At 40.4% G+C, this 27,710-nt stretch overlaps 1 protein-coding gene across 1 annotated transcript in view; it reads left to right on the forward strand.

Annotated features, from left to right (window-relative positions):
• Eif4g3 (eukaryotic translation initiation factor 4 gamma, 3) overlaps positions 1-25,187 on the forward strand; it is a 190,803-nt gene extending 165,616 nt beyond the window's left edge. The window contains exons 29-35 of the mRNA XM_013032571.1: positions 295-420; positions 1,474-1,555; positions 4,849-4,947; positions 16,204-16,350; positions 18,151-18,232; positions 19,209-19,355; positions 24,209-25,187. Coding sequence (XP_012888025.1) covers positions 295-420; positions 1,474-1,555; positions 4,849-4,947; positions 16,204-16,350; positions 18,151-18,232; positions 19,209-19,355; positions 24,209-24,390 — 865 coding nt within the window. The 3' untranslated portion in view covers positions 24,391-25,187. The remainder of the gene's footprint in view (positions 1-294; positions 421-1,473; positions 1,556-4,848; positions 4,948-16,203; positions 16,351-18,150; positions 18,233-19,208; positions 19,356-24,208) is intronic.
• The last annotated feature ends 2,523 nt before the right edge of the window (positions 25,188-27,710 follow it).

Consider the following 27,710-nt stretch of genomic DNA (forward strand, 5'->3'; position numbering starts at 1 on the left):
GTCACAGTCATCCAGCTTTCCCATTATCCATCCTCTAGAGAATGGAAGCTTGTCTTATTTTTCTCCTTATGTCTGGCCTGCATTGTAGTGCTTGTTTGGTCAGTGCTTTGGACAAGCTTGGTGACTGTGATGTTCATACACTAGTTTAAGCTCTTTGAAAATGTCAGTTTGTTTGCCAGACAAGTTGTTTGCCTAACATAGCAGGTACTTACTAATGTGTTTACTGAGTAACTGATCTTTGGCTTCAATTTAACTTTACTTATATTTGCATTGAATTTTCTTGTTCATTTTCAGTTTTTCAGAAACCTTGGAATTAGCAGATGACATGGCCATTGATATTCCTCATATTTGGCTGTACCTTGCTGAACTGGTGACCCCCATGTTAAAAGAAGGAGGAATCTCCATGAGAGAACTTATCATGTAAGTTGTACTTACCTGCTGGCTATCTAGCTTAGTGCTGAGCAGTTTGTGCTTCCAGAAGTCTGAGTCAGCAGCCTGGATTCAGGATTAGTCATTGATAATGGTTCATTGTATAACATCTGTGTTGGAGACTTGTTAGAAACCTGATGGTCCTGTGGTCTGTCAAGGATAGCAGTGATTATAGGAATGGTTCAGGAGTCATGTAACTTAATATGAATCTGCCTTTTGTGTTAGTCATTGTTACATTTTCACATCATAGGTAGCTTGTAAGGTTGTCACATTTGCTCATGACTATAAAAGAGAATTCCTAGATTAGGTATGAGTGAGGAATCAATGTTATATTTTATAGACCTGTACTTAGGTTCTTTACTACACTGGTGTTTTCTCCCAAACCTGTTTGTATAATCAAACTATATATTTTTGTGTCTTCTTAGAGATTAATAATCACATTATGGAACATTGAAGACTATGAGACTCCTATAGTAAAACCAACCACTAAGAAAAATTTGGCCTTAATATCCAGCATTTTCTAGCTGAATAAACACTCAGTAGAATCTTTTTTTTTTCTTTTCAGGAATTATTGATACTTTTTCACAGTATAGGAAAAGACTGATTTCGACTATTAAAAAAAATGCTGTTTCTGCTTCATCCATATTCTAAAGATCTTTTTTTTCTATAAAAGCACTTTATAATATGCTTTAAAACTTCCTGTTATTTAAGTTACTTTTCTCTTTTTGGCTTGAAGTAAAGCTTATATAAGTAAACAGATTACTAAATAAGGCTGATCTTTGTATTGTACTAAATAAGGCTGATTGTTGTATTGTTTCTACGTATTATGGAGTGGTTAAAGAAAGATAAAATCTTTCTGAAGTCCCTATCTTCTCCACAAATCCTAAGGTGAACCTAAACTCTCTGAACTCCTACTAAACAGGACTTTTAGAGTTTGTCCTAAAGCTTTGGCTTGCCCAGTATTACTTAGTTGCATAGTTGTCTGCTTGTCCAGAAGAGAGAATTTGGTCAGAGGGACTTAATTACTGTTCCTGTCTTTTTCAGAGAATTTAGCAAACCTTTACTTCCTGTTGGAAGAGCTGGGGTATTGCTTTCTGAAATATTGCACCTCCTATGCAAACAAATGGTGAGTGTTAACTGAGTATCAGATTCAAGGCACCTCAGGAATGGCATTGGTCTTGATTTTGGGTCTTGGTGTATGAGTTTATTTCCTTTTAGCCTTTGAAGAGAATAAGGTCTCTGACTCAGTCTCATTTTCTTTACAAGTATATTTGTTTTTCTGTTTACTAATATCTTCAGAAAAATTTGTCTAATCTCAACTAGATTTGGTATAGTTCTAAATAATCTTGAGACATATTTTATTTGTGGTTGGTAATTTTGTCTTTCCTCGAAAGAAAATTGTTACATTATTACTTTGTAATAGAATTCAATGAAACCAGGGACAGCAAAGTCCCTGTGAAACTTTCTTTTCCCTGTCCGTCATGGGGCTTGAACTCTAGGCCTGGGTGTTCTCCCTGAGCTCTTCAGCTTAAGGTGAGCACTCTACCACTTGAGCCACAGTGCCACTTCTGGTTTTCTTGTAGTTTATTGGAGATAACAGGCTCACGGACTTTCTTGTCTGGGCTGGCTTTGAACCATGGTCCTCAGATCTCAGCCTCCTGACTAGCTAGGATTACAGGCGTGAGCTCCCGGAGCCCGGGCCTGTGAGACTCTTATCTTCAATTAACCACTCAAAACCAGAAGTGGTTCTGTGGTTCAAAGTGGCAGAGCGCTAGCCTTGAGCAAAAGAGCTCAGGAACACCTAGGCCCTGAGTTATAGTCCCATCACCAACAAAATAACCCTACTGTTTCAGAGTAAGATATAATTTATAACATTGTTAATTTTGTTACTTTTGACTCCGATGCTAATCTGATTAGAAATTAATACAGATGATTCTGTAGGATCAAGAATTTCTAATATTAAACTCATTTTAGCTAAATATTTATTCACTTAAATATTTCTGGACAGACATCCTAGGGTCTCAATCTACAAAAGCAACTTAAACCTTTAGGAATTTGGGCTGGGATATAGCTCAGTAGCAAAGCACTTGCCTAGTAATTGCAGTGTCCTGGGTTTGATTCCCAGAACCAAAAAGGAAAAAAAAAAAACAGTTTTAAAAATAAAACCTTCAGGAATTTATAGAGAGGGAAACAGACAAATGTAAACCATTTCAAGTGTGTGAGGAGGCATGACATTACAGAGGAATGAAATGTCTAGGAAAGGTAGGTCAAAGTAAAAATCAACTAGGGAAGATTCTGGAGGGATCTCTACCATTTCAAGTCTGAGGCAAAGATATTAGATGACAGGTTGCAGAGTTTGAAAAGCATTTTTTTAATAATAAAAAATAAACTGGTCAGTGTTTGATTTCTCTTTTTGAGCCTACTGAAGTTCTTGTGTATTCCATTTATGTAATGGCTATTCATATATACACTAATGACCTAGTTGTGATTATCCATTTGTTTATAATATTTCCTGCTTAAAACAAAGTAGTAGACCCTTGTTATCTTAGGAATATGGTACCCAAGGCACCCACCATTATAAAAATGCTCAGGTTGTATCCATATTTATGTACACCATACATTCAGTAGGTCCAAGGAACCATAGCTTGAAACTGAATGGACAAGGCACAAAAATAGCTCTTGTATTTTCTGATCATGCTCAACAAAAACTGGATCTTAGGGCTGGGAATGTGGCTTAGTGGTAGAGTACGTGCCTAGCATGCATGAAGCCCTGGGTTCGATTCTTCAGTACCCTATAAACAGGAAAAGCTGTAAGTGGCATTGTGGCTCAAGTAGTAGAATGCTGGCCTTGAGCAAAAGAAGCTCAGGGGACAGTACCCAGGCCCTGAATTCAAGTCCCAGTTCTGCCAAAAAGTAAACAAACAAAGCTGGATCTTAATTCATACTCTGTATCTTGAATATTGCTACAATTTTACAACTTCCACTAAAGTCATGTTAAAATTTTCATCACTTCAATTAGGCACATACTTTTTGCCTTGGAAGGATTATTGTAACTTTTACCTTATTTCTGGGCACCATTTACTTTGGGGGAGCCATATAGTATTTTCACGTAATTAAGGGCTATGCTTTCAACACAGATGAAAACAACATGGTCCTGACTGAGAGTATCTCCTCATCAGCTAGCTATCATATGCTTTTTCAGAATCGCATGTAATAAGTCCCATAGATAAAGATAGGCTTTTTATACAGTATTTATTGAGTCCTATGGGTTTTTTTATTGTTCATTTGTTTTTGTTTGGTAGTACTTAAGTTTGAACCCAGGGCCTTGTACTTGCTAGTTGGGTGGTAGTCTGCCAGATGAATCACATACCCAGACCTTTCTTTTTTTGTTAATCTTTAGTCATTTGGGGGGGGGGGTCTTGATTTTGTGCTTTTAGCTCTAGTCTTCCTGTCTAGGGCCTCCCACATAACAGATCACAAGCATACATCACCACATCCAGCTTATTGATTGAGATGGTATCTCCCTACATTTTTACTTGCACTGCCTTGGAACCACAGTCCTTATCTCTGTCTCCCAAGTAGCTGGGATTAGAAGCATGAGTCACTATGTCTGGCTGAGCTCTAGTTTTTAAGTTTAGATTTTCATTTCTTTTTTCACTCTAATTTATTTAGTATTTAAAACTCACACTTAATTTTTTAAACAAATCATATTTCCACTTGTAAATACAATCATATTGTCTTAGAGGTCTGAGCTAGGCCTTGGTCAAGTTACTTTTTGAAATAACTTGGCCATCTTTGTAAATGACAGCCATAGCCTCAAACCCTGGCATTTTCCATCATCAGTGTGCCTTTGATCAGGCAGTAGAGTTGCACCTCTTCCTGTTTTTCTAGCTCACAGCTGTTCTTTTCTGCCATTTCTTGGATTCAAACTGTGTTCTGGCCCAGAAATAGTTCTCATGGCTGGTTCAGGAACAGTTGTCTAAGCATTCTTATATCAGAAGTATAAATGTGACTTACTAAGAAGAGTGATTCCAAGGTGATTTGTGAATGGCTTCAACAGATAGTACAGATTTAAGAGTTATCTAGGAAAAGAGTACTTAATTATAAAACCTGTGTTTGGATGCTTTTTAGTGATTAATACCTAATAATTCCAAATACCAACTTGCTGTTCCCAGACTAGTCATCTGATAAATAAATTATTGATCCATAAGGAGGTATATACTTTAATCACTATGTTAAATTTATATATATTCAGGCAAGACATGAATATTTACTCTCCTTGAAAGATGAGTCCTAAGAGACTGACATCTCAATAAGGAATCGAAATGAATTCCAGTCCTTAGGGTTCTACATTTTTTACCTGAAATAGCCTTTTTCTTCTTACCATGTGGAAGCTAATAGACTGAATCTCTATTTTAGAGCCATAAGAAAGTAGGAGCCTTATGGAGAGAGGCTGATCTTAGCTGGAAGGACTTTTTGCCAGACGGAGAAGATGTACATAATTTTCTCTTGGAGCAGGTGAGTAAGAACACAGATCAGGTCTTTCTGTTTGTACTTGATATGTTTCGTAGAGGAAATGATGGTGCCTTTGTCACCTACTGATCATCAAAACCAGAAAGGTTGTGTCAATGTGGCTCAAGTGGTGCACTAAGTGTACCATCAGCAGCAGCACCATCATCATTAATGATCAAAATAAGAAGCTTAGTCAAGGTGTCATTTGAAGACCACAATAATTAAAGTCATTGATATAAGATTAAAAACAAGAGAAAAATTACAAGACTTGCCATACTTAGCAAACAAACTCAGTAAACCAGAAATGAAGTTGCTAAATAAAGCAGGGGTGATATAACTAAAGCTACAAGTGTAGGGAGCACTAAATCTAAAAGCAGGCATAAAATCAGCCAGATGTTACTCTGGTGGGTATTGGGAACTAGAATTCCCCTTAGGAGGTAGAGGACTGGAGATAAGCTTACTGTTTGAAACTCCGCAGACAATAATTTGAAGAACCTTAAAACCTGAACCATAGCTAGCCTACCAACTGACTTGGTAGCAAGATCACAATCCTGTAAGGCAGAAGCCCCCAAGATTCATGAAGTCTGGCCCTGTTCCTAAAGAAAGGATTGTAGGGTGTGAAGTAGAAGCAAGTATAAAATTGTATTAGACCAAGGAATGACAGAAATAATTTCTCTAAATGATCTTATAAACACAGGAAGAAGTTGGGCATTGTGGGAGGCTGGGAAGCTCAGGCATGAGGATAATAAGTTTGAGACCACTGTGGACTACACATCGGGACCTGTCTCCAAAAACTGTAACAGAAAAACAATGAGATACCTTGATGGCTGAAGTGTCCAGTGCACAGCTACACAAAACTCTTGAGTTCATACCCAAGTACCACATACACAAATTAATAATTATAATAAAAACACCTGAAGAAAACTAAAGCTGAATCAGGCAACCAAGTCATTAAGGAGGGAAAAAAATCATTATTGTTAAAAAAAAATCTGGTAATTACTTGAAAGTAAATATATTGCACTGGATACAATAGTATGTACCAGCAACTCAGGATATTAACGCAGGAAGATTACTTCAGCCCAGTAGTTTAAGGCTAGCCTGGCAACATAGCAAGATTTTGTCTCAAAATCAAACAATAAGAAACAATAAAGTTAAAGTAAGTGAATGTTGTCAGTTAATACAATACGTTATATTGCTGTGGACTTTAGCTTTCATTGTGGTTGTAGTCCAGGCACAGTGGGGAGCATTACTGCCATGGTTCTAAGAACTCATTCATAGATCAGGGAAGAAGTTGAATTGGGTACATTTCAGCATTACCAGGGCTTTCAGAAGAAGCAAGCCAAAGGACCTTTGAAGAAAAAAGCCTTAACATGTCTTCCCCACACACAAAAAAAATAAGTATTATCTAAATATGTTAATATACTTTAGTGTATAATGAAATAAGTAAGTATAAATAGTACATTTAAGGAGTTATTTACAATAAAATGGGTTTTGTTTTTTAACCACAGAGCACCTATATTTAGAAAAATATAAAGGTCACAAAGCAATGACCTTAGCTTCAACCTTAAGAAATTAGAGAGATTGAACTGTTCCCCAGTGATAGAACACATGCCAGGAAGAAAGTAGGAAGAAAAATAGGAACAAGCTTGGGTCGTGGTTTAAGTGACAGAGTATCTGTCCAGCAAGCACAAAGCCCCAAGTTCATACACCACTATGACCCCCCCAGCCAAAAAACAAGAGAAAAGAAATAGAAAAAATTTTAAAAAATGGTTTAAAAAAATACATTACCCATCAGTGGAATCAGCGCAACAGAGAAAAGTCAATAGTCAAAAGCCTGTTCTTAGAAAAAGTTTATTTATTTTTTAAATTTTATTATAAGGCTGGGAAGGTAGCTCAATGGTAGAGTGCTTGCCTTGCATGCATGAGGCCCTAGCATAAGGCTAGTTCAAGTGGTAGAATTCTTACATAATAAGTATAAGGCCCTCGTACTTAATCCCTAGTATACCAACAAAAGTGGATATGAAAATTTTTACATTTAGTTTTTATGCTAATAAACTCATTAACTGCATCAAAGTAAGTAAAACTATTGAAGCTATCTGGAGATATGTATCCGGACTATCTAGTTAAGTTTTCCCACTGAGCTAGGAATGTGGCTTACTGGTAGAGTGCTTGCCTTGCATGCATGAAGCCCTGTGTTTGGTTCCTTGGTCCCACATAAACAGAAAAAGCCTAAAGTGGTACTGTGGCTCAAGTGGTAAAGTGCTACCCTTGAGCAAAAGAAGTTCAGAGACAGTGCCTAGGCCCTGAGTTTCAAGCCTAGTACTGGCCAAAAAAATAAAGTTCCCACAAGCTGGCGCTGGTGGCTTACACCTGTAATCCTAGCTATTCACGAGGCTGAAATCTAAGGATTGTAGAGGAGGCTGAAATCTAAGTTCAAAGCTACCCTAGGCAGGAAACTCCATGAGACTCTTCAGTAAACTATTCAAAAAAGCCAGAAGTGGCACTGTGGCTCTCAAGGGAGAGCACCAGCCTTGAGCCAAAGAAGCTCAAGGACAGCACCCAGGCCCAGAGGCAAAGCCGGGGGGGGGGGGAGGGGATGTTCCCACAAATAAAAACTCCAGGACCTGAGGTTTCACTGGTTATTTCTACAAGCAGTTAAAGAGCAAATATTACTAATTCAAGAAAAGAATTCTATACCAATTCTTCCAGAAAATTGGAGAGGCTTCCCAACTCATTCTAAGATGGACCTGCATTGCTCTGCTACCAGAACCAAACAAATGGCTCAAGAAAACTGCATCAGTATTCTATTATTTATGTAGAGAAAACTTTCACAAGAAAATGGTCATAAAATTAAATCCACTGGTGAATGAAAAAGATAGACAACAAAGTAATTGCACAGAAATGTATGATTGGTTTAGTATTCTAACTCATTCTATGGAGACTGGTGGAGAGGCTCAAATTGTTGAGTGCCTTCAAATTGTTGAGTGCCTGCCAGCCTTGATGCCTCTTGAAAGTTCAAGGCCCTGAGTTCATACCCCAGTATTGCCGTAGAAATAGATACAGATGCTCCAAAATCAATCTTTCACTGAAAGCAAGATCTTTTAGAGCCAACTGTTTAGGGACTGTGAAATCCAGTCAAGCACATTTTTTATGAGAAAAGAATCTGGTGAATTTTGACATTTTTCAGTACTGTGGCAGACAGCCAGAAATGGCTATACATTGTTTACAGTGTAGCTTGCTGCTACCAGGCTAAGCAGTAAGGACTTGGTCCTTCAAGGATTAGATTATGTATTTTAACCTACCTGATAGTTGACTTAAGGGACCCAGTGCAGGGGCCCCAGTGTGTATTTGTCAAAGCATTTAAGGAAATGAAACGTTTCCTCCCTTCCTATCTCTACTTCCATCTCCTTTCTCTTTCCCTCTATTTCTTATTGGATTCCCACACTACTCAGTGAAACCTCAGTAAACTACTGACTACTATAGATAAGAGTTACGAGATTTCAGTGACTACACATAGCAGCTACTTTAGTCCTTGAAAAATGTTTCATAACATCTTAAAAAACAAATAATGGGGCTGGGATTGTGGCTTAGTGGTAGTGCTTGTCTAGCATGCGTGAAGCTATGGTTCCATTCTTTGGTGCCACGGGTGTAGGAGGGTAGCTCAGAGGTAGAGCATATGTATAACAGTCATGAGCTCTAGTTTCATCTCCAGTACCACACACATAGAGAATAATTCTAAAGCATACAAAGAATCAGGAAGAATGGCTATTTACACACAAAAATAACAACGTACATTTGCAGAAAACATTCCTGGGAACATGGTATATATATTAAAGACTTTCCTGTCTTAAATATGCTCACATTACTGATGGAAACCATGGATAAAGAACTAAAGAAAACTCTAGAGAATTATGTATGAACAAATACAGAATAGAGAATCAATAAATAATTGCAAGATAGAAGCAAATAGGAATTCTGAAGCTAGAAAATTGAAATAGATAAACTGAAAAGTTAACTAGAAAGTTCAACAACTGATCTGAGCAGCAGAAGAAAGAATCAGCAAACTTGAAGATAGGGCAATTGAAATTGCTCAGTCTGAGGAACTGGAACAAAAAGATTCAAGAAAAATGGATAGAACCTGTAGAATACAATCAAGCATACCAACTTATACATTAGGTGGTGTTAGAAGAGAGGGGCAAATATTTGAAGAAACAGTGGCTTCAAACTGTCCAGATTTAACTAAAGAAATGAATCTACACATCCAGGAATCTCAGTGAACTTCAAAGAGAATTATCTCAAAGAAATCCACACTGAAGCCTAAGTAATGCAACTTTCCAAAGGTCAAGACAATGAGAAAACAGCAAGATAGAAATGATTGTTGCCAGGCTTGATGGAGAACTCCTGTTATCGCAGCTACTCAGGAGGCAGAGGTAGGAAGATCTGTGGGCCAAAGCAGTTTGAGCAGTATCAGACCCTCTCTGAAAAACTTACTAGCAAGCACAAGGCCCTGAATTTGGTCTCAGTACTGTCCACCCCTGACAAAATGTGTTTCCACATAAAACCAATCTTCAGTAAGATTAGCTTCCATTTTCTTATCAGAAACCATACAAGTCTTGTTCAAAGCACATAATGTATATTATGGAAATATTGCAATGAAACCCCTTTTTTACAATTAATGCTAATTACTGAATGTCACAAGTGTGGGCTAATACATTTATTTCTTTTTCTTTTTTGGTTCAAGACCAGGACTCAAACTCAGTACCTCATTCATTGGCTAGTGCTTTAGCAGCTGAGCCATACCTCCAACCCCAAAATGATATATTTAAAGGACTGAAAGAAATAAACTACAAAGCAAAAATTCTGTCTGGCAAAATGTCTTTTAAATAATGAAGTAAAAAAATAGCTATTTTAGGGTCTGGGAAGATGGCTCAGTGGTAGAGTGCTTGCCTTGCATGCATGAGGCTCTGGGTTTGATTCCTTGGAACCACATAAGCAGAAATAGCTGGAAGTGGTGCTGTGGCTCAAGTGGTAGAGTGCTAGCCATGAGCTGAAGAGCTGAGAGACAGTGCCCAGGCCCAGAGTGCAGGCCCCACCACCGACCAATAAATAAATAAATAAAATAATGTATTTTAAGAAGTTAAGTGAGTTGCAGGGCGCTGGTGGCTCACTTGTATAATCCTAGCTACTCAGGAGACTGAGATCACCGTTCAAAGCCAGCTCAGGCAGGAAAGTCCATGAGACTCTTTATCTCCAATAAACAACCAGAAAACCAGAAGTGGCACTGTGGCTTAAGTGGTAGATTGCTAGCCTTGAGCTGAAGAGCTCAGGGACAGCACCTAGGCCCAGAGTTCAAGCCCCATGACCAACAAAAAAATATGAGTTTATTGCCAGCAAACCTGCCAACAAGAACCCTTTAGTCTGAAATAAAAAGACATAGATACAGATAAAATTTATGACAAAACAACATGAATAATTCCTCATATATTTTATAATATATACATATAATATTATACAGTTATGTAATTACTATTTGACTCAAAATTCTTCTACAGGAGAAATAAAAGCATGCACTATGGTTTGAAGTCAGATAAACCTGAAATTTCAGCTGTCCGAGGTTCTTTTTTGTCTACCCAGATGGGAAGAAGAAACTGCCAGTGCTGGCAATCCCAGGTCCTTGAGTGCCCAAGGCCTAGGGTTTGAACTGGTGGACCCAGAGGCTTACATTTCTAAACCTCAAAGCTAGAGGATTATCCTAGGTTTCAGAAGCCACAGGCTTAAGGCTCTAAGCACTTGTTTAGAGGCATAATGCTTCATTCAGGCTTTAGCCACCAGTGACCTTGACAGGTAAGAATTGTAATTCTGGCTTCTAGCAGCAGCAGGCAGCAGCAAGTGGTGCCTTTAAAACTTTTGGGACCAGGTTATCTAAGATTTTGCCCTTTAGGGCTTGACAGCTCAATGGAACTCTTCCTACATCCAGAGCCCCCAGTTTCTCATGTTCATCTCTTCACAGCCCTTTTCTCTCACTTCTGTTCCTTGTCTTTTTCTCCCAGCCGCTCTGTGTAAGAATTCCAGTTATTGCTATTGTAGCTGTCACTGCTGCTACTGCCCTCACCACTACTATCCCTGCCTTCTCTTTGCATCCCAGCTCTGCCCACTCAACTAATGATAACAATCAAGTATGGGGGCTGGGAAGGTGAGTCAGTGGTAGAGTGTTTGCCTTGCATGCACGAGGCCATGGGTTCGATTGCTCAGCACTACATAAGCAGAAAAAGTTGGAAGTGGTGCTGTGATTCAAACAGTAGAGCCCTAGCCTTGAGCTGAGGGACAGTTTCTGGGCCCAGAGTTCAGGCCCCACGACCAACAAAAGACAAAAAAAAAAAAAAAAAGTATGTAAGAAAAGAGAGAAAAACCATTTCACTAGGCTTAGGGCCTGATATTACAGAATCAAATAGTAAGTCAGCTCCTTGCTGACTTAAAAAGTGAGTTGAGCTGGGCGCTGGTGGCTCACGCCTGTAATCCTAGCTACTCAGGAGGCTGAGATCTGAGGATCGCAGTTCAAAGCCAGCCCGGGCAGGAGAGACCTTGAGACTCCTATCTCTAATAAACCACCAGAAAACCGGAAGTGGCACTGTAGCTCAAGTGGTAGAGTGCTAGCCTTGAGCTGAAGAGCTGAGGGACAGCGCCCAGGCCCAGAGTTCAAGCCCCACGACCGACAAAAAAAAAAAAAAAGTGAGTTGATAAACCTGTTTTATGGCCAAAAGTGGGTATGGAAGGTTGTCTGGTGAGTAATGGTGCAGTCCCTTATGCAGATGGAGGGCTATGTTTATACCAGTCACAGGCCTTCTATTGAGCCACAGGCAAGTATGTTCCCTCTGGCCTGGGTAGAAATGGAGTACACCAAAATTGTCATGGCTGAGACAGTGGTTTCTGGATCTAGAGTTGCAATATAGTTTCTCTCCCCAAGCATCTGTGAAATGTTGAAAACAGTCAGGATTCCAGCTTGCTGGTTGCCTGATAATCTAAACTAAGCTTCACTCCAGAAATAAGCATTAAAAGAAATAGTTAAACAGTAACATCAACAGTGATTTGACAATATTTAACAATACTAAACTCCTGCCTCCAGATTTCCAACCATGCCATGTTCTAGGGAAAGGTGCCTCAAAATCAAATTCCAGTTTTCTCCAACTTAATATGTAACTTTAAACAACTAACATAACTTTTCCTCATCTACAAATGGAAGTAATATCAACCATAGGATTTTTGTGGGGATTAAATGGTATGTTTTCAAATCACTGACCTCACTTACCTGCCATATTATGGATGTTGTTCTTTTTTTTTTTTTTGGTTGGTTGGTTGATTGTGGGGCCTGAACTCTGGGCCTGGGTGCTGTCCCTCAGCTCTTCAGCCCAAAGCTAGCACTCTACCACTTGAGACAAAGCAACGCCACTTCCAGCTTTTTCTGCTTATGTGGTGCTGAGGAATTGAACCCAGGGCCTCATGCATACAAGGCAAGCACTCTACCACTGAGCCACCTTCCCAGCCCTGGATGTTGTTCTTAAAGGGCAGTTAGAAAACCAAAGTTTTTGTTGTGGTAGTTGTTTTCGGTACCAGTCCTGGAGCTTGAATTCAGGGCCTGGCTCTGTCCCTGAGCTTTTATATACTATCACTTGAGTCACACCTCCATTTCTGGCCTGTTTTGGTGGTTAATTGGACATAAGAGTCTTACAGACTTCCTGCCTGGGAGATCCTTACATCTCAGCTTCCTGAGTAGCTACAATTATAGGTGTGTGCCACCAGCATCTGGCTGCAAATGGAGGTTTTACATACTTTGCCTTTTGTATCATGACTTTTCACTATTCTTACAAATAGTTGTATTGATAACCTTTTTCTGGGAACCTTAGAGCAACTATCAGGACGTAATGGTGAGCTCATCTATAAATTCAAAGCCCAGCTCTGGGTTCCAGGAAGAAAGCTTATATAGAAACACTCCACTAAGCCACATTCCAGTCCTATGTGAGATTCTTTTTTTTTTTTTTTTTTGATTGGTCATGAGGCTTGAATCAGAGCCCGGGTGCTGTCCCTGAGCTTTTCTGCTTAGGGATAGTACTCTGCCACTTTGAGCCACAGCAGTACTTCTGATTTTCTAGTGGTAAATTGGAGATAAGAATCTCACAGAGACACCAGGCGCTGGTGGCCCACCCCTGTACTCCTAACTACAGGAGGCTGAGATCTGGGGATCACGATTCAAAGCCAGCCTGGGCAGGAAAGTCAGGGAGACTGTTAACCACCAGAAAACCTGAAGTGGTGCTGTGGTAGAGCACTTACCTTAAGCTGAAGAGTGCAGGGACAGCTTCCAGGCCGAGAGTTCAAGCCACGACCAAAAACAAAAAAAAAGAATCTCACAAAGGACTGGAATGTGGCTTAGTGGTAGAGTGCTTGCCTTGCATGAAGCCCTGGGTTCAATTCCTCAGTACTATATATACAGAAAAGGCCAGAAGTGGTGCTTTGGCTCAAGTGATAGAGTGCTAGTATTGAGCAAAAGAAGCTCAGGGACAGTGCCAAGGCCCTGAGTTCAAGCCCCAGGACTAGCCAAGAAAAATATCACAGATTTTCCTGCCTGGGCTGGCTTTTAAACCACAGTCCTCAGATGTCAGCCTCTTGAGTACTAGGATTATAAGCATGAGCCATCAGGGCTCAGCTGAGATTGCCTATTATTAAGAGAGCTTATGGCTATGATCTTGTTCTTTTCTTAATTTTTTTTGGGGGGGTCTGGTCATGGGGCCTGAACTCTGGGCCTGAGCACTGTCCCTCAGCTCTTCAGCTCAAGGCTAGTGCTCTACCACTTGAGCCACAGTGCCACTTCTGGCTTTTTTCTTTTTGCTTATGTGGTGCTGAGGAATTGAACCCAGGGCCTCAGGCATGCAAGGCAAGCGCTCTACCACTGAGCCACCTTCCCAGCCTGATCTTGTTCTTTTCTGTGTATAATGGACTATGAGAATATAATAATTTGTCGATACTCAGAAAAATTGTAGTGTTGAACCATATTTCCAGACCCTCATAAGAAATATTTAGAAATGGTATATAAATGACAGGAACAAAACAATGGGATGTAAAACATAATTTAAACTAGAAGATTTTATTTTGTAAAGAAGTACCAAAGTCGCCGGGCGCTGGTGGCTCACGCCTGTAATCCTAGCTACTCAGGAGGCTGAGATCTGAGGATCACGGTTCAAAAAGCCAGCCCGGGCAGGAGAGACCTTGAGACTCCTATCTCCAATAAACCACCAGAAAACCGGAAGTGGCGCTGTAGCTCAAGTGGTAGAGCACTTGCCTTGAGCTGAAGAGCTGAGGGACAGCGCCCAGGCCCAGAGTTCAAGCCCCACGACCAACCAAAAAAAAAAGAAGTACCAAAGTTTTCCAAGGTAGTGGAGCAAATCTTAATGTGGATTGACTTTGATTTTCATGCAGTTTTTCTTTTAATTTTGTTTTTTGGTGCCAGTAGTAGGGCTTCAACTAAGGGCCTGGCCACTGTCTCCCCTTTTTTGCTGAAGGCTGTGCTCTTAACACTTGAGTCAAAGCTCCACTTCTGGCTTTTTAGTAGTTAATTGGCAATAGAGTCTCATGGACTTCCCTACCTGGACTGGCTTCTAGTTACAATCTCAACCTCCTGAGTAAGTAGGGTTACAGACATGAGTCACCAGGACCCAGGTTTTTTGTTGTCTTTTTTAGTTTTGTGTTTTGGTCTTGTTTTTGTTTTTCTTTTTGGCCCGGGGGGGGGGGTGGGTAGTATTTAATTGGAGATAAGAGTCTCAGATTTTCCTGCCCAAGCTGGCTGATCTTCAAAATTTCTCCCTTCTGAGTAGTTAGGATTACAGATGTGAACCACTGACACCAGTTAATGCATTAGTCTTTATGGTTTTTATGTAGTGAAACTGCAAAAAACAAGCATACCTATATATTTTATATCTTATATCTTGAAAACTATCAACAATTTTAGTCATAATTTTTTTAACTACCTAAGAATTAAACAATTTATAGCATTTCCCTCAGATTCAGTGGTCAAGAAGTACTTGAAGGACTTAAAGCCAAAACTATAGTTTTAACAGCTGTTCTGTAGTAATATTTGGCATTTATATGTATCTTTTTTTTTTTTTTTCGGTTGGTCATGGGGCTTGAACTCTGGGCCTGGGTACTATTCCTCAGCTCTTCAGCTCAAGGCAAGTGCTCTACCACTTGAGCCACAGCACCACTTCCCTGTAGTAATACTAATATTAACCTGTGATCACAAAAAGATCATTGAATTGTGTCCTTGCCAAGTACCAGAAGCTACTCAGAAAATCTGAGAATAGTGGTTCAAAGGCAGCCAGTGCAGACAACTTTATAAGAGTCTTATTTCCAATTAACCAGCAAAAATATAGATGCATGGCTCAAGTGGTAGAGCACCAGCAGTGAGCAAAAAAGCCAGGTTGAGAATGCCAGACCCTGAGTTAAAGCCTCAGAATTAGCACAGGGAAGGAGGAAGGGGGGGGGGGACAAAAGAAAAATGTATTCTTGCCTGGCTCCATTTATTATAAAGGTATAGAGGGATTACAGTTACATAAGTCATGTAATAGCTTTTTTTTTTTTTTTTGCCAGTCCTGGCGCTTGAGCTCAGGGCCTGGGCACTGTCCCTGAGCTTCTTTTGCTCAAGGCTAGCACTCTACCAGTTAAGCCACAGCACCAGTTCCCGCTTTTTCTGTTTATGTGGAATCAAATCCAGGGCTTCATACATGCAAGGCAAGCATTCTACCACTGAGCCACCTTCCCAGCCAGGCTTTTAAAAAAAAAACAAAAACAAAGAATCAAAGGTATCTAGTATGACAAGGAGCAGTCAGGCACCGGTGGCTCACACCTGATGACCCTAGCTACTCAGGAGGCTGAGATATGACAATCTCAGTTCAAAGTCAGCAGGGCCGGAAACTCTGTGAGATTCTTAACCTCAAATGAACCAGAAGTGGCACTGTGGCAGAGTGCTAGCCTTGAGCCAAAAGAGCTCAAGGACAATGCCCAGGCCCTGAGTTCAAGCCCCACAACTGACATAAACAAAAAGAGCAATAATTCAAAATTATAATGGCATATCAGTCTTTCAAATAGCAAATAAAACATAGCTCTGCTGCTCATTTTTGTCACGTGTAAAGTAAGAGATAGTATCCATGACTCTGTTTTCCTCACCAAATGATAATAATATTGAACTATATTAATATGTTCAACATTTTGTTTCAGAATTTGGACTTTATAGAGACTGACAGTTCCTGTTCCTCTGAAGCACTTTCAAAGAAAGACCTTTCTGCTGAAGAATTATATCAGCGGCTTGAGAAACTCATCATTGAGGACAAAGCAAATGATGAGCAGATCTTTGACTGGGTAGAGGTACAGATGCTATGTCACCTTCTTTGCTTTCATTGCATAAAGGATGCTTGTGAGGTCCTCTCAGTTCTCACGTCCTTTAACTTCATGAGAGTTTGAAACTTAAGGAAACTGGCTTTTTTGCTTACATATGCTCTGAAACTCAAGGCTGTTTCTGTTTTTATAAGATTTCAGTTTTCCTCAGACACATGGTTCATGCTGCAATCCTAGCAATGTCAACCTGAAAAGCTGAGATTGTGAGGATTGTGGCTCTAGGAGGCCAGGCATAGCAAAATTTGGGAAGCTACCATCTTAGCCAGTAAAATGCTGAGCACCGTGTGGTACATACCTGTCGTCCCAGCAAAAAGTATAATTAGGAAGATTGCTTGTCCAGACTAGCCCAAGCAGAAAGCAAGTGCAAGTGCAAAATAAAAAGGCTGAGGTGTGGTTCAGTTGGTAGAAATCCTGCCTACCAAGCACAAAGCCTGAGTTCAAACCACAATACTGACAAAAATAAATAAAATTTAGGGCTGGGAATATGGCTTAGTGCTAGAGTGCTTGCCTTGCATGCATGAAACCCTGGTTTGATTCCTCAGTAGCACATGAACAGAAAAAGCCAGAAGTGGTGCTGTGGCTCAAATGGTAAAGTGCTAGCCTTGAGCAAAAGAAACTCAGGGACAGTACCCAAGCCCTGAGTGCAAGACTCTTATATCCAAATCACCACCAAAATGCAAGAAGTTGAGCTGTGGGTCAAGTAATAAGAGGGCTAGCCTTGAGCTAATAAGCTCAGGGACAGGAGCTGGTCCTTGAGCTCAGGCCCCAGGACCAGCACCAAAAATAGACAAAAAGAAAGGTTTTCTAGGTGCTTTTTTTCTTGCCACCCTTAGGGGAAAAAAAATTTCTTATCACCTGAATAGTTTGTTTGAGGCTGTGCTTAAGATAGCCTCTGAGGGCTGGGAATGTGGTTTAGAGTGCTTGCCTAGCATGTATGAAGCTCTGGGTTCAATTCCTCAGTAACACATAAACAGAAAAGGTGGAAGTGGTGCTGTGGCTTAAGTGATAGAGTGCTAGCCTTGAGCAAAAGAAGCTCAGGGAAGGTGCCCAGGCCCTGAGTACAAGCCCCATGACTGGCCAAAAAAAAAAAGATAGCCTCTAATTGACAGTAAATTAAGATAAAAGATTTTGGCACGCTTATAAATACATACAGCCGGGCGCCGGTGGCTGCTACTCAGGAGGCTGAGATCTGAGGATTGGAGTTCAAAGCCAGCCTGGGCAGGAAAGACCCTGAGACTCCTATCTCCAATAAACCACCAGAAAACCGGAAGTGGCGCTGTAGCTCAAGTGGTAGAGCGCTAGCCTTGAGCTGAAGAGCTGAGGGACAGCGCCCAGGCCCAGAGTTCAAGCCCCACGACCAACAACAAAAAAAAAACATACATAAATACATGATACTGAGAAAGTAGTTCAATATATATTACAGTTGTGTATAGTTGCTCCTGTTTAGACTTGGATAAATCACCTTACATAGATAATTATTTATTAAGAAATATTGCTTAAAAGTAGTTATTCTCCTATCTGTCTAGTATACTATGCTGTGTAATCGAGTGAGCATGGAATAGCAGTACTAAGGTTCTTAAACTCCCAGTTCCCCTTCTTACCCTAGTACTAGCAATAGCCAGACTGTTTTTGAATGATCATTTAATTTTTGCCAAAATCCGCAAAAATGTAACTGCTCTTAGTGCCAGGTATGCCTGGATTGAAGGGCCTGGTTTCTCTGATGGGTACATTTACCTGTTCCTTCTTCCCTCCCTCCCCCCCCAACTTCAGGCTAATCTAGATGAAAGCCAGATGAGTTCCCCCACCTTCCTTAGAGCTTTAATGACAGCTGTTTGTAAAGCTGCTATTATTGGTAAGTGCATTTCTAAAAGCAGATTTTAACATCTGAAATCTTTATTATGTCAACTACTCTTATTATATGGTCTGTTTTATATTGTCTTCGAATCTTGCCCTAGATCAGCTGCTGGGCAAATGGGTGGCATTTCCATGTACACTTCCTGGCCGGCTCAAGCATAGGGACCAATAGTTGCTCTGCCTGCAAAGACCAATTTGAGCAATTTCTACAATATATTGTGTCCTTGAATTCAGTGGAGTTGTGTATTCCTTGGGCTTTTTATTACTATCTTACCTGTAGCTTTTTCCATTTTATATACATTGTTCAAGGTCATTTCCTGCATTCAGGAACTATCATGAATGAGTGCATTCAGTGGAGAACTATTCTTTCAGCTTTCTAAAAATCTTTTTGTTGTCGTTGCTAACTAGACATAAGAGTCTCATGTACTTTCCTGGCCGGCTGGCCTGAAACCACAATTCTCAGATCTTAGCCTCCTAAGTGTAGGTAGGATTATGGGCATGAGCTGCCAGTACCTTGGTTTAATAAACTATTTTAATGTTTACTCTTAAATACTCTGAATCCTTTATTTCTCTATGAAATTTTTGATTGAAAAATCTTAAATTGTATTCATTTATGGGATATGATGTTTTGATACATGTCAGCAATGTGGAAAGATTACATCAAAACATCTGCCATCTTTTTTATGGTGAGGATTCTGATTAACATTGCTCTTATAGGCTGATATGAAATTATCTCTAAAGGCAAATAATTGGGTGTACTATTTTTGAGGGAAGCCATCACTAAAAATGTTTTATTTTATTTTTGAAAGAATATCCCATTAAAATTTACAGAGCACTTGGATTTCAAAATCATTGCTAACCCCTTATCTCCTCTCCCCTTAACAGTTTCACAGGTCCTATGTACTTAGAAAACTACAAATGGTTCTCTTTGTTAATTCCTTAAATGTAATGTCTAGTTCTTCTATCACCTCTAGCCGACTGTTCTACCTTTAAAGTGGATACTGCTGTTATCAAGCAGAGAGTGCCGATCTTACTCAAGTACCTGGACTCAGATACAGAGAAGGAACTACAAGCACTTTATGCACTACAAGCATCAATAGTAAAACTTGATCAACCTGCCAGTAAGTTTACTTGGGAATGACACTTACCCAGGCCAAGACCTCAGCAAGTATGTGGGGTTTGAAGATGGATAATGGGAAAATCACTTGTAACAACAACTCAGATAATCAACAACTTTTTAAAGTTCTGAATCTTTTACATACTTGTATAAGGAAATGCTAATAAATAAACTAGTCTAGAGCCAAGTGCAAGTAGATCGCACCTGTAATCTTAAAGTATTCTGGAATCTGAGATCTGAGGATCATGGTTCGAAGCCAGTGCAGTCAGGAACGTCTATAAGATTCTTAGCTCCACTAAACTATCAGAAAAAGCCAAAAGTGGAACTTTGGATCAAATGGTAGCGCTCTATCCTTGAGCAAAAAGAAGCTCAGGGTCAGCATACAGGCCCTGAGTTCAAGCCCCAGGACCTATACACACACACAAACACACACACAAAAAAAAGAAAATGAGCCTAAAGATAGAATCCTTATTCCAAGGCAAGTATGTTCAAGCTTCTTATAATGATGGGAATGTATCTATACCATTTAATGTAGTAACCATGAGTCACATGTGGCAATCCTCCAGTATGGGCCTGTTGTGACCGAGGAACTGGTTTTTCTCATTTAATTTAAATTTATATAGCCCTAGGTGGCTGTGGTTACCATATTAGACAGTACAGGTCTAAGAGATGAGAATGGCTGTTGATCACCAAGGACCATAGTCTTCAGAATCCTCAAGCACCCAGCAAAGTCTTTAACAATGATCACGGTATAATTACCAAGGCATTTAAAAATAAGGTTTAATTAAGAATTACTCATTTTTGCTAACAAGACATATAAGGTTATCTGTACCACCTAAGTTATTAGGGAAACTGGTTGATGAATTTTATTGAATCTTGAAGATTCTGTTGATATCTGTGAAAGTGAATGGTGCGTGATTACTTTAGAGATAGCCCTGAGAGCACTTAACTTTTCAAACAAAATATCGTAAGTGTTTGGATGAAAATAGTGCTATGTACTTAACATGTTTCCCATAATTAACATCTTCAGGAATCTCTGGAGCTTTCACTGCTGTCAGAATTGTGGTCCCTGGCTGTTTGCACTTCCTCTAGATCAGCCTTGGTTTTAAGAATGAAAAGTAATTTATTTCAGTGTTAGCTTGACAAACATAATTAAAAAGATTATTCTAAGTATGTTTTTATGATTCACTCTAGATCTAGTATTTACTGGCATTTATTGTTTATTCCTCTGCTTCCCTTTACTGTTAGGAACAAACAGAGGGGTTAGAGGTATGACTCAATTGGTAGAGTGCAAGCCAGTGAGTGAAAGTGTCAAGTACAGAGTTTGAGTCCCAATCTCGGACAAAAAGAAAAGAAAAAAAAAATAACCAACAGAGTGCTGACTTATAAATGAATCTTATAGTCATTAAACCCATCATGAAGTTTTATTTTTCTTTTTGTAGTTCAGGACATGGAACTAGAACTTGTTAAAACTAGGCCAACCATCTATTACTGATATACATCCCCAGTCCCAAGGAATTTTTTTTTTTTCTTAAGAAAATACAACTATTAGTCGGGCACCGGTGGCTCACGCCTGTAATCCTAGCTACTCAGGAGGCTGAGATCTGAGAATCGCGGTTCAAAGCCAGCCAGGGCAGGAAAGACCGTGAGACTCTTATCTCCTAGCACATGAACAGAAAAAGCCAGAAGTGGTGCTGTGGCTCAAATGGTAAAGTGCTAGCCTTGAGCAAAAGAAACTCAGGGACAGTACCCAAGCCCTGAGTGCAAGACTCTTATATCCAAATCACCACCAAAATGCAAGAAGTTGAGCTGTGGGTCAAGTAATAAGAGGGCTAGCCTTGAGCTAATAAGCTCAGGGACAGGAGCTGGTCCTTGAGCTCAGGCCCCAGGACCAGCACCAAAAATAGACAAAAAGAAAGGTTTTCTAGGTGCTTTTTTTCTTGCCACCCTTAGGGGAAAAAAAATTTCTTATCACCTGAATAGTTTGTTTGAGGCTGTGCTTAAGATAGCCTCTGAGGGCTGGGAATGTGGTTTAGAGTGCTTGCCTAGCATGTATGAAGCTCTGGGTTCAATTCCTCAGTAACACATAAACAGAAAAGGTGGAAGTGGTGCTGTGGCTTAAGTGATAGAGTGCTAGCCTTGAGCAAAAGAAGCTCAGGGAAGGTGCCCAGGCCCTGAGTACAAGCCCCATGACTGGCCAAAAAAAAAAAGATAGCCTCTAATTGACAGTAAATTAAGATAAAAGATTTTGGCACGCTTATAAATACATACAGCCGGGCGCCGGTGGCTGCTACTCAGGAGGCTGAGATCTGAGGATTGGAGTTCAAAGCCAGCCTGGGCAGGAAAGACCCTGAGACTCCTATCTCCAGTAAACCACCAGAAAACCGGAAGTGGCGCTGTAGCTCAAGTGGTAGAATGCTAGCCTTGAGCTGCAGAGCTGAGGGACAGCGCCCAGGCCCAGAGTTCAAGCCCCATGACCGACAAAAAAAAAAAAAAGAAAATACAACTATTTTGGTCAGGAGTTGATGAGATCTGCTAGTCATGGTTCAAAACAGCCCAGGCAGAAAAGTCCATGAGACTTTTTTTGGTGGGGAGGGCGGGCTGGTTATGGTTAGTCTTGAGGTTTGAACTCGGAGCTTGGGAACTGTCCCTGCTGTTTCCTACTTAAGGATAGTGCTCTGCCACTTAGAGCCACAGCTCCACTTCTGGATTCTGATGGTTAATTGAAGACAAGAGTCTCACAGACTTTCCTACCCAGGCTGGTGTTGAACCATGATCCTTAGATCTCAGCCACCTGAGTAGCTAGGATAACAGGTGTGAACCACCAGCGCCCAGCCATGAGACTGTTTTCTCCAGTTAACTACCACAAAACTGGAAGTGGTGCTTTGCTGTGGCTCAAGTGGTATAGTGCCAGCCTTGAAAAAAAAAGCAAAGCAAGAAAACAAGGCCCTGCGTTCAAGCCTCAATACCAGCATATACACACACAGAAAGTGTAATGATCTCCATAGGAACTTTTCTCCTTTTTTGAGCAGTAAGTTTCCACTGTGAGAACACAACAGGCAAATTGTTTCTGATAGTTGAAACATTTAAAACCAAATAACATTATTTTCCAGATGGAATACCTTTTGCCCATGTTTTTCTCTTTTATTTATTTTTTGTCAGTTGTGGGGCTTGAACTCTGGGATTGGGTGCTGTCCCTCAGCTCTTCAGCTCAAGGCTAGTGCTCTACCACTTAAGCTACAATGCCACTTCTGGTTTTCTGGTGGTTTATTGGAGATAAAATTTTCCTACCTGGCTGGCTTTGAACCATGATCCTCAGATCTCACCCTCTTGAGTAGCTAGGATTACAGGCGTGAGCCACCCGCGCCCGGCTCTTGCCCATGTTTTACATATGAGGGGTTTTATTCTTTTTTTTTTTTTTTTTGGTTGTGGGGCTTGAACCCTGGGCCTGGGCGCTGTCTGTCCCTTAGCTCTTCAGCTCAAGGCAAGCACTCTACTACTTGAGCCACAGCACCACTTCTGGTTTTCTAGTGGTTTATTGGAGATCAGAGTCTCACAGACTTTCCTGTCTCAGCTGGCTTTGAATGATGGTGATCCTCAGATCTCAGCCTCCTGAGTAGCTAGGATTACAGGCGTGAGCCACCTGCGCCTTGCTTGGTGGCATTCTTTTTTTTTTTTTTTGTCAGTTGTGGGGCTTGAACTCTGGGCCTGGGCGCTGTTCCTCAGCTCTTCAGCTCAAGACGAGCGCACGACCACTTGAGCTACAGCACCACTTGCCGTTTTCTGGTGGTTTATTGGAGATAGGAGTCTCAGGGTCTTTCCTGCCCGAGCTGGCTTTGAACCACGATCCTCAGATCTCAGCCTTCTGAGGAGCTAGGATTACAGGCGTGACCTCGTGCTGGGAAGGTGGCTCAATGATAGAGTGCTTGCCTTGCATGCATGAGGTCCTGGGTTTGATTCCTCAGCACTGAAAAAGCCAGAAGTGGCACTGTGGCTCAAGTGGTAGAGTGCTAGCCTTGAGCTGAAGAGCTCAGGGACAGCACCCAGGCCCAGACAGAGTTCAGGCCCTATGACTGGCATAAAAACAAAAAAAACACAGCCTGCTATTCAGTACACTCTATATGGAGAAGGACCTATGTAACTTGTAGGCATGGGAGAGAAAAACTTGGGGAAAGGCAAGAAAGGGTTGACATTGTCCTGAAAAAGAAATGTACTCGATACCTGACTTACGAAATGGTAATCCCTCTGTATAACACCTTAATAATAACCATAATATTATGTTAATAAATAAATGAGAACAAACCCAGGGGAAAATTAATAAAATTTAAAAGTAAAAAATAATAAAATTTTATTTTAAAAACACAGTACTAGAAGAGTTATTCTTACTTAATTTCTAAAGTGTTTAGTTGAGAATTATATGAAACAGCTTTGCCAATAGAGAAGATAGTTCAAACTAAATAAAATAATGGGAATAGAGCTGGGAATGTGGCTTAGCGGTAGAGTGCTTGCCTAACATGCATGAAGCCCTGGGTTTGATTTTCTCAATATCACATAAACAGAAAAAGCTGGAAGTGGCATTGTGGCTCAAGTGGTAGAGCACTAACTTTGAGCAAAAGAAGATCCGGGACAGTTCCTCGGCCCTGAATTCAAGCCCCAGGACTGGCCAAAATAATTATTAATAAAAATAAAATAAAATATTGGGAATAAAAAAGTAATGTAGACTTAAATAGTCTTCATTTTAAATATATACGATGAATTATTGATACCCTTCTCTAGGGGAACAGTGTACACTTACTTCACTCTGCTTTTCCTCGCAGTCATTCCCTTAAACCCATAGCTGTTTTTACTCCCTTGCAGATTTGCTACGGATGTTTTTTGATTGCCTGTATGACGAGGAGGTCATCTCAGAGGATGCCTTCTACAAATGGGAGAGCAGCAAGGACCCTGCAGAGCAAAATGGGAAGGGCGTAGCCCTCAAATCTGTCACGGCATTTTTCACATGGCTGCGGGAAGCAGAAGAGGAGTCTGAGGATAACTAAAACTTCAAATACACAAAACGAAAAAAAAAAACAATTTAAGTATTTTTTTAAAAAGTTTCACGTCTTCGCCAATCACAGTGCAGCAAGGCCAATTCTCGCAGGAACCCCACGTATGCACGAGTGGGAGAGGGGAAAGAGAAAGGTGATCATGGAGGAAAAAGGTACTGGAAACACGTAACTTCAAACCCGAGGGCGGGAGCGAAAACCAAAATACATGTACTATTTATAGAAAATATTTTCTGTTTTAATCTTTTCTTTTTAATTGAAAGACTCATACTTAAAAAAAAACATTTAGCAAAAAAAAAAAACAAAAAACAAAAAAAAAAGAAAAAAAAGTTGAGAACTTTTAATTTATTTTAAGGACTGCAAATGCCCGTGTAATTTTTTATTTGCAGTTTCTGTAAACAACTTGTATAATAGAGAAGCAGAGAAATAAATTGCCCTCCCCTTCAGATGCACCTCACGTTTGTTTTAAGGCATAGTAGTTAATCCAGATTTAAGAAGGTTTCGGGTGAACAAGGTAAGAAAGATCTTTTTTGTTGTTTTTTTGTTTGTTTTTTTGTTCTGGCATCAAATCTTTCTTGCCTGCCTTTCAGCTTGCTTCAGAAAATTAAATCACAATAGTAAAACATACATAACTTTGGAACAGAAGGAAATGCTGTGGACCAGAAAACTCCAAGAATTGTTTAAAAAAAAAAAAAGTGCTACCCCAGAAAAAGTACTCTTAATACTTTTGAACTCTTTAGAACAACTTTAAGGCTTGTAAATAATAGAACAAATATTTAAAAAAAAAAAAAGGAAGAAAGAAATTGACTCAGTACTATTTCTTTTCACTTTCAAAATATAAAGAACAAAATAAAGGCAAACATTGCAAGTTTAAAAGGAAGTAGAGCGACTTCTCCTTTGGCAGCTTCTGCACGAACCCCGTCTCTGAAGACGCTGGCTGGTCACTGTCCCCCTCTCACCTGGAAGGGGAGAGGGGGCCATGCGTGTTCGCGAGTGGGAGCATGTGGGCTACCTTGTGGGTACTTTGTGCTTAGGTAGGAATGACCCTCTGGGAGTCTGAAAAACAAATAGGAATGTATTTATTCAAGGTGCAAGCAAATCTTAACAGCCATTTTTTTAAATAACTTAAGTATTTGGTTGTGTATATCAGAGTTTAGGACACCAGTTCACCTTAAGACTACCACAGCTTTTGAAATATTCCGTCAGTTGACTGCTATACTTAAGAAATCCAAAGATGTCTTCCAAATAATTTTTTTAAGCTAAATTATGCTTGTTAGTTGAGATGGGGTTTAAAAGTCCTACCAGGACCTGGCTCTTCATATGTGCTCAAGTGCTGTGCATTCTACAGATGGGTCTCTATAGCCATTCTTTCTGGTCTTCTGCCCACAAAATGGGTTTATGAACAAAAGCAAAACTTGCTTCCTTCCAAATTAAATTCTTTTGTGTTTTGCATCTGGATAACCAAAGGTTTTTCCTGGCATTTCTCTTTAAAGAAATATCCACAGACTTGGGCACCAAGGCTCAGGTCTGTAATCTCAGCTCCTCCTGAGGCAGGGCCAAGGAAGATCTAGAGTAAAGGGCCAGCTTGAGCAAAAAGTAATAGGAAACCTTGTCTCAGAAATAAAACAAAAGCAGGGCTAGGAACATAGCTCAGCGGTAGAGTGCATGCCTTGCAAGCATGAGGCCCTGGGTTCGATTCCTCAGCACCACATAAACAGAAAAAGCCGGAAGTGGCGCTGTGGCTCCAGTGGTAGAGCGCTACCCTTGAGCTGAAGAGCTGAGGGACAGCGCCCAGACCCAGAGTTCAGGCCCCAGGACCGGCCAAAAAACAAAAAAAGAAATAAAACAAAAGCAGAAGGACTGGGGTGGAAGCTCAAAGGGAAGAGCTCTTGTTTAACGCGTGTGAGACCTTGGGCTCAGTCTCTAATACCTTCCCAAACAGAAAAGAGGCTCATGCCTGTAATGAGACTTGGAAGATAGTTCAAAGCTAGCTTGGGCAGAAAAGTCCAAGAGACTGTTTGCAACGCAGCTCAAATGGTAGGATGCTAACCATGAGTAACCAAGCCAAGCAAGACTGTGGCCCAGAATTCAAGTCACCATACATACACACAAGCATGCATGCACATGCATACACATTACCTATGAGCGAGTTTAGATCATTGAGCCCTACTGTAGGGCATGATTGTTGTTACCTCTTCACAGTCTGAAAAGCAGGAGCTGCTGGGCTTTGTTTTAAAATAACACCCTCAACTTAGGATCTTATTTTATGCTTTCATTCAAGTGTTCTTTTTTAAAGTAAGGAGGGATCCAGGTTTTCAGTATTCAGTTTTCACCACTCCATTGCATTGGTCCTGCATTACCTGTTTTTGTCACTACAGTTTGAACTTAGGGCATAAGTCATTAGGTGGTGGTCTGCTGTTTGAGACGAAACTCCCAGCCCTTTTTGCTTTAATTATTTTTCAGGTAGTGTTCTCTTTCTGTCCAGGTCTGGCCTCAAAATGTGATTCTCCTATCTACTGCTTCCTGCCTAGCTGGGACAAATTTCATGCATCAATACACTCAGGTTATTGTTTGAGATGGGAGTCCTAAAATTTTGCCCTGGCTGGCCTCTAATCTCACTCACTCCTCCTGATATTTACCTCCTAAGTAGCTGGGAGTGCAGCTCTTGAGCGAGCATTCTGGGCCAAATTTCCATTTCTTATTGAAACAGTTCTGCGCCACAAAATTAACCCATTTTAGTGTGTTGACAGTTGCATGACCATCGCACTTGTCCAGTTATACAGATCCTTTTCATCCCCCAAATGAGACCACATCGTCCTTTTCCTATTCTCCTCAGCCCTGAGGAACTATGTCATCTGCTTTTGTTTCTAAGATTTGCTTGTTTTGGACATTTCATGTAAATGCAGTCATACATTGATTTGTTTTGTCCTCTAGTCTCTTAGCAATTTTTGAAATTGTTATAAAGGTAATGTACAGAGGGTTTACTGGTATATAAGTCAGGGACAGAGTACATGTCTTTTTGGACAATTTCACTCCTTTGTACTCTCCCAATTTTTCCCTTCCATTCCCACCTACAAAATTGTATAGTTCATTTTCAACATAGAGTTTAATAAGTACCACTGCTGTATTTATTACCCTTTGTCCCTCATTTTATTTTTTGTAATACTGGGATTAGAATCAGGACCTTGCACATGCTAGCTAAGGGTTGCACCACTGAGCTGTGCCTGCAGCCATTGGTTTTTAAGAAGGGACTTGCTTTGTAGCCCAGACACATACTGAACTCTCAATCCTGTTGCCACAGCCTTCCTTGATGC

The sequence above is a fragment of the Dipodomys ordii genome, unplaced genomic scaffold (assembly GCF_000151885.1).
Source record: "Dipodomys ordii isolate 6190 unplaced genomic scaffold, Dord_2.0 Scaffold6, whole genome shotgun sequence".
NCBI classification, from domain to species: Eukaryota; Metazoa; Chordata; class Mammalia; order Rodentia; family Heteromyidae; genus Dipodomys; species Dipodomys ordii.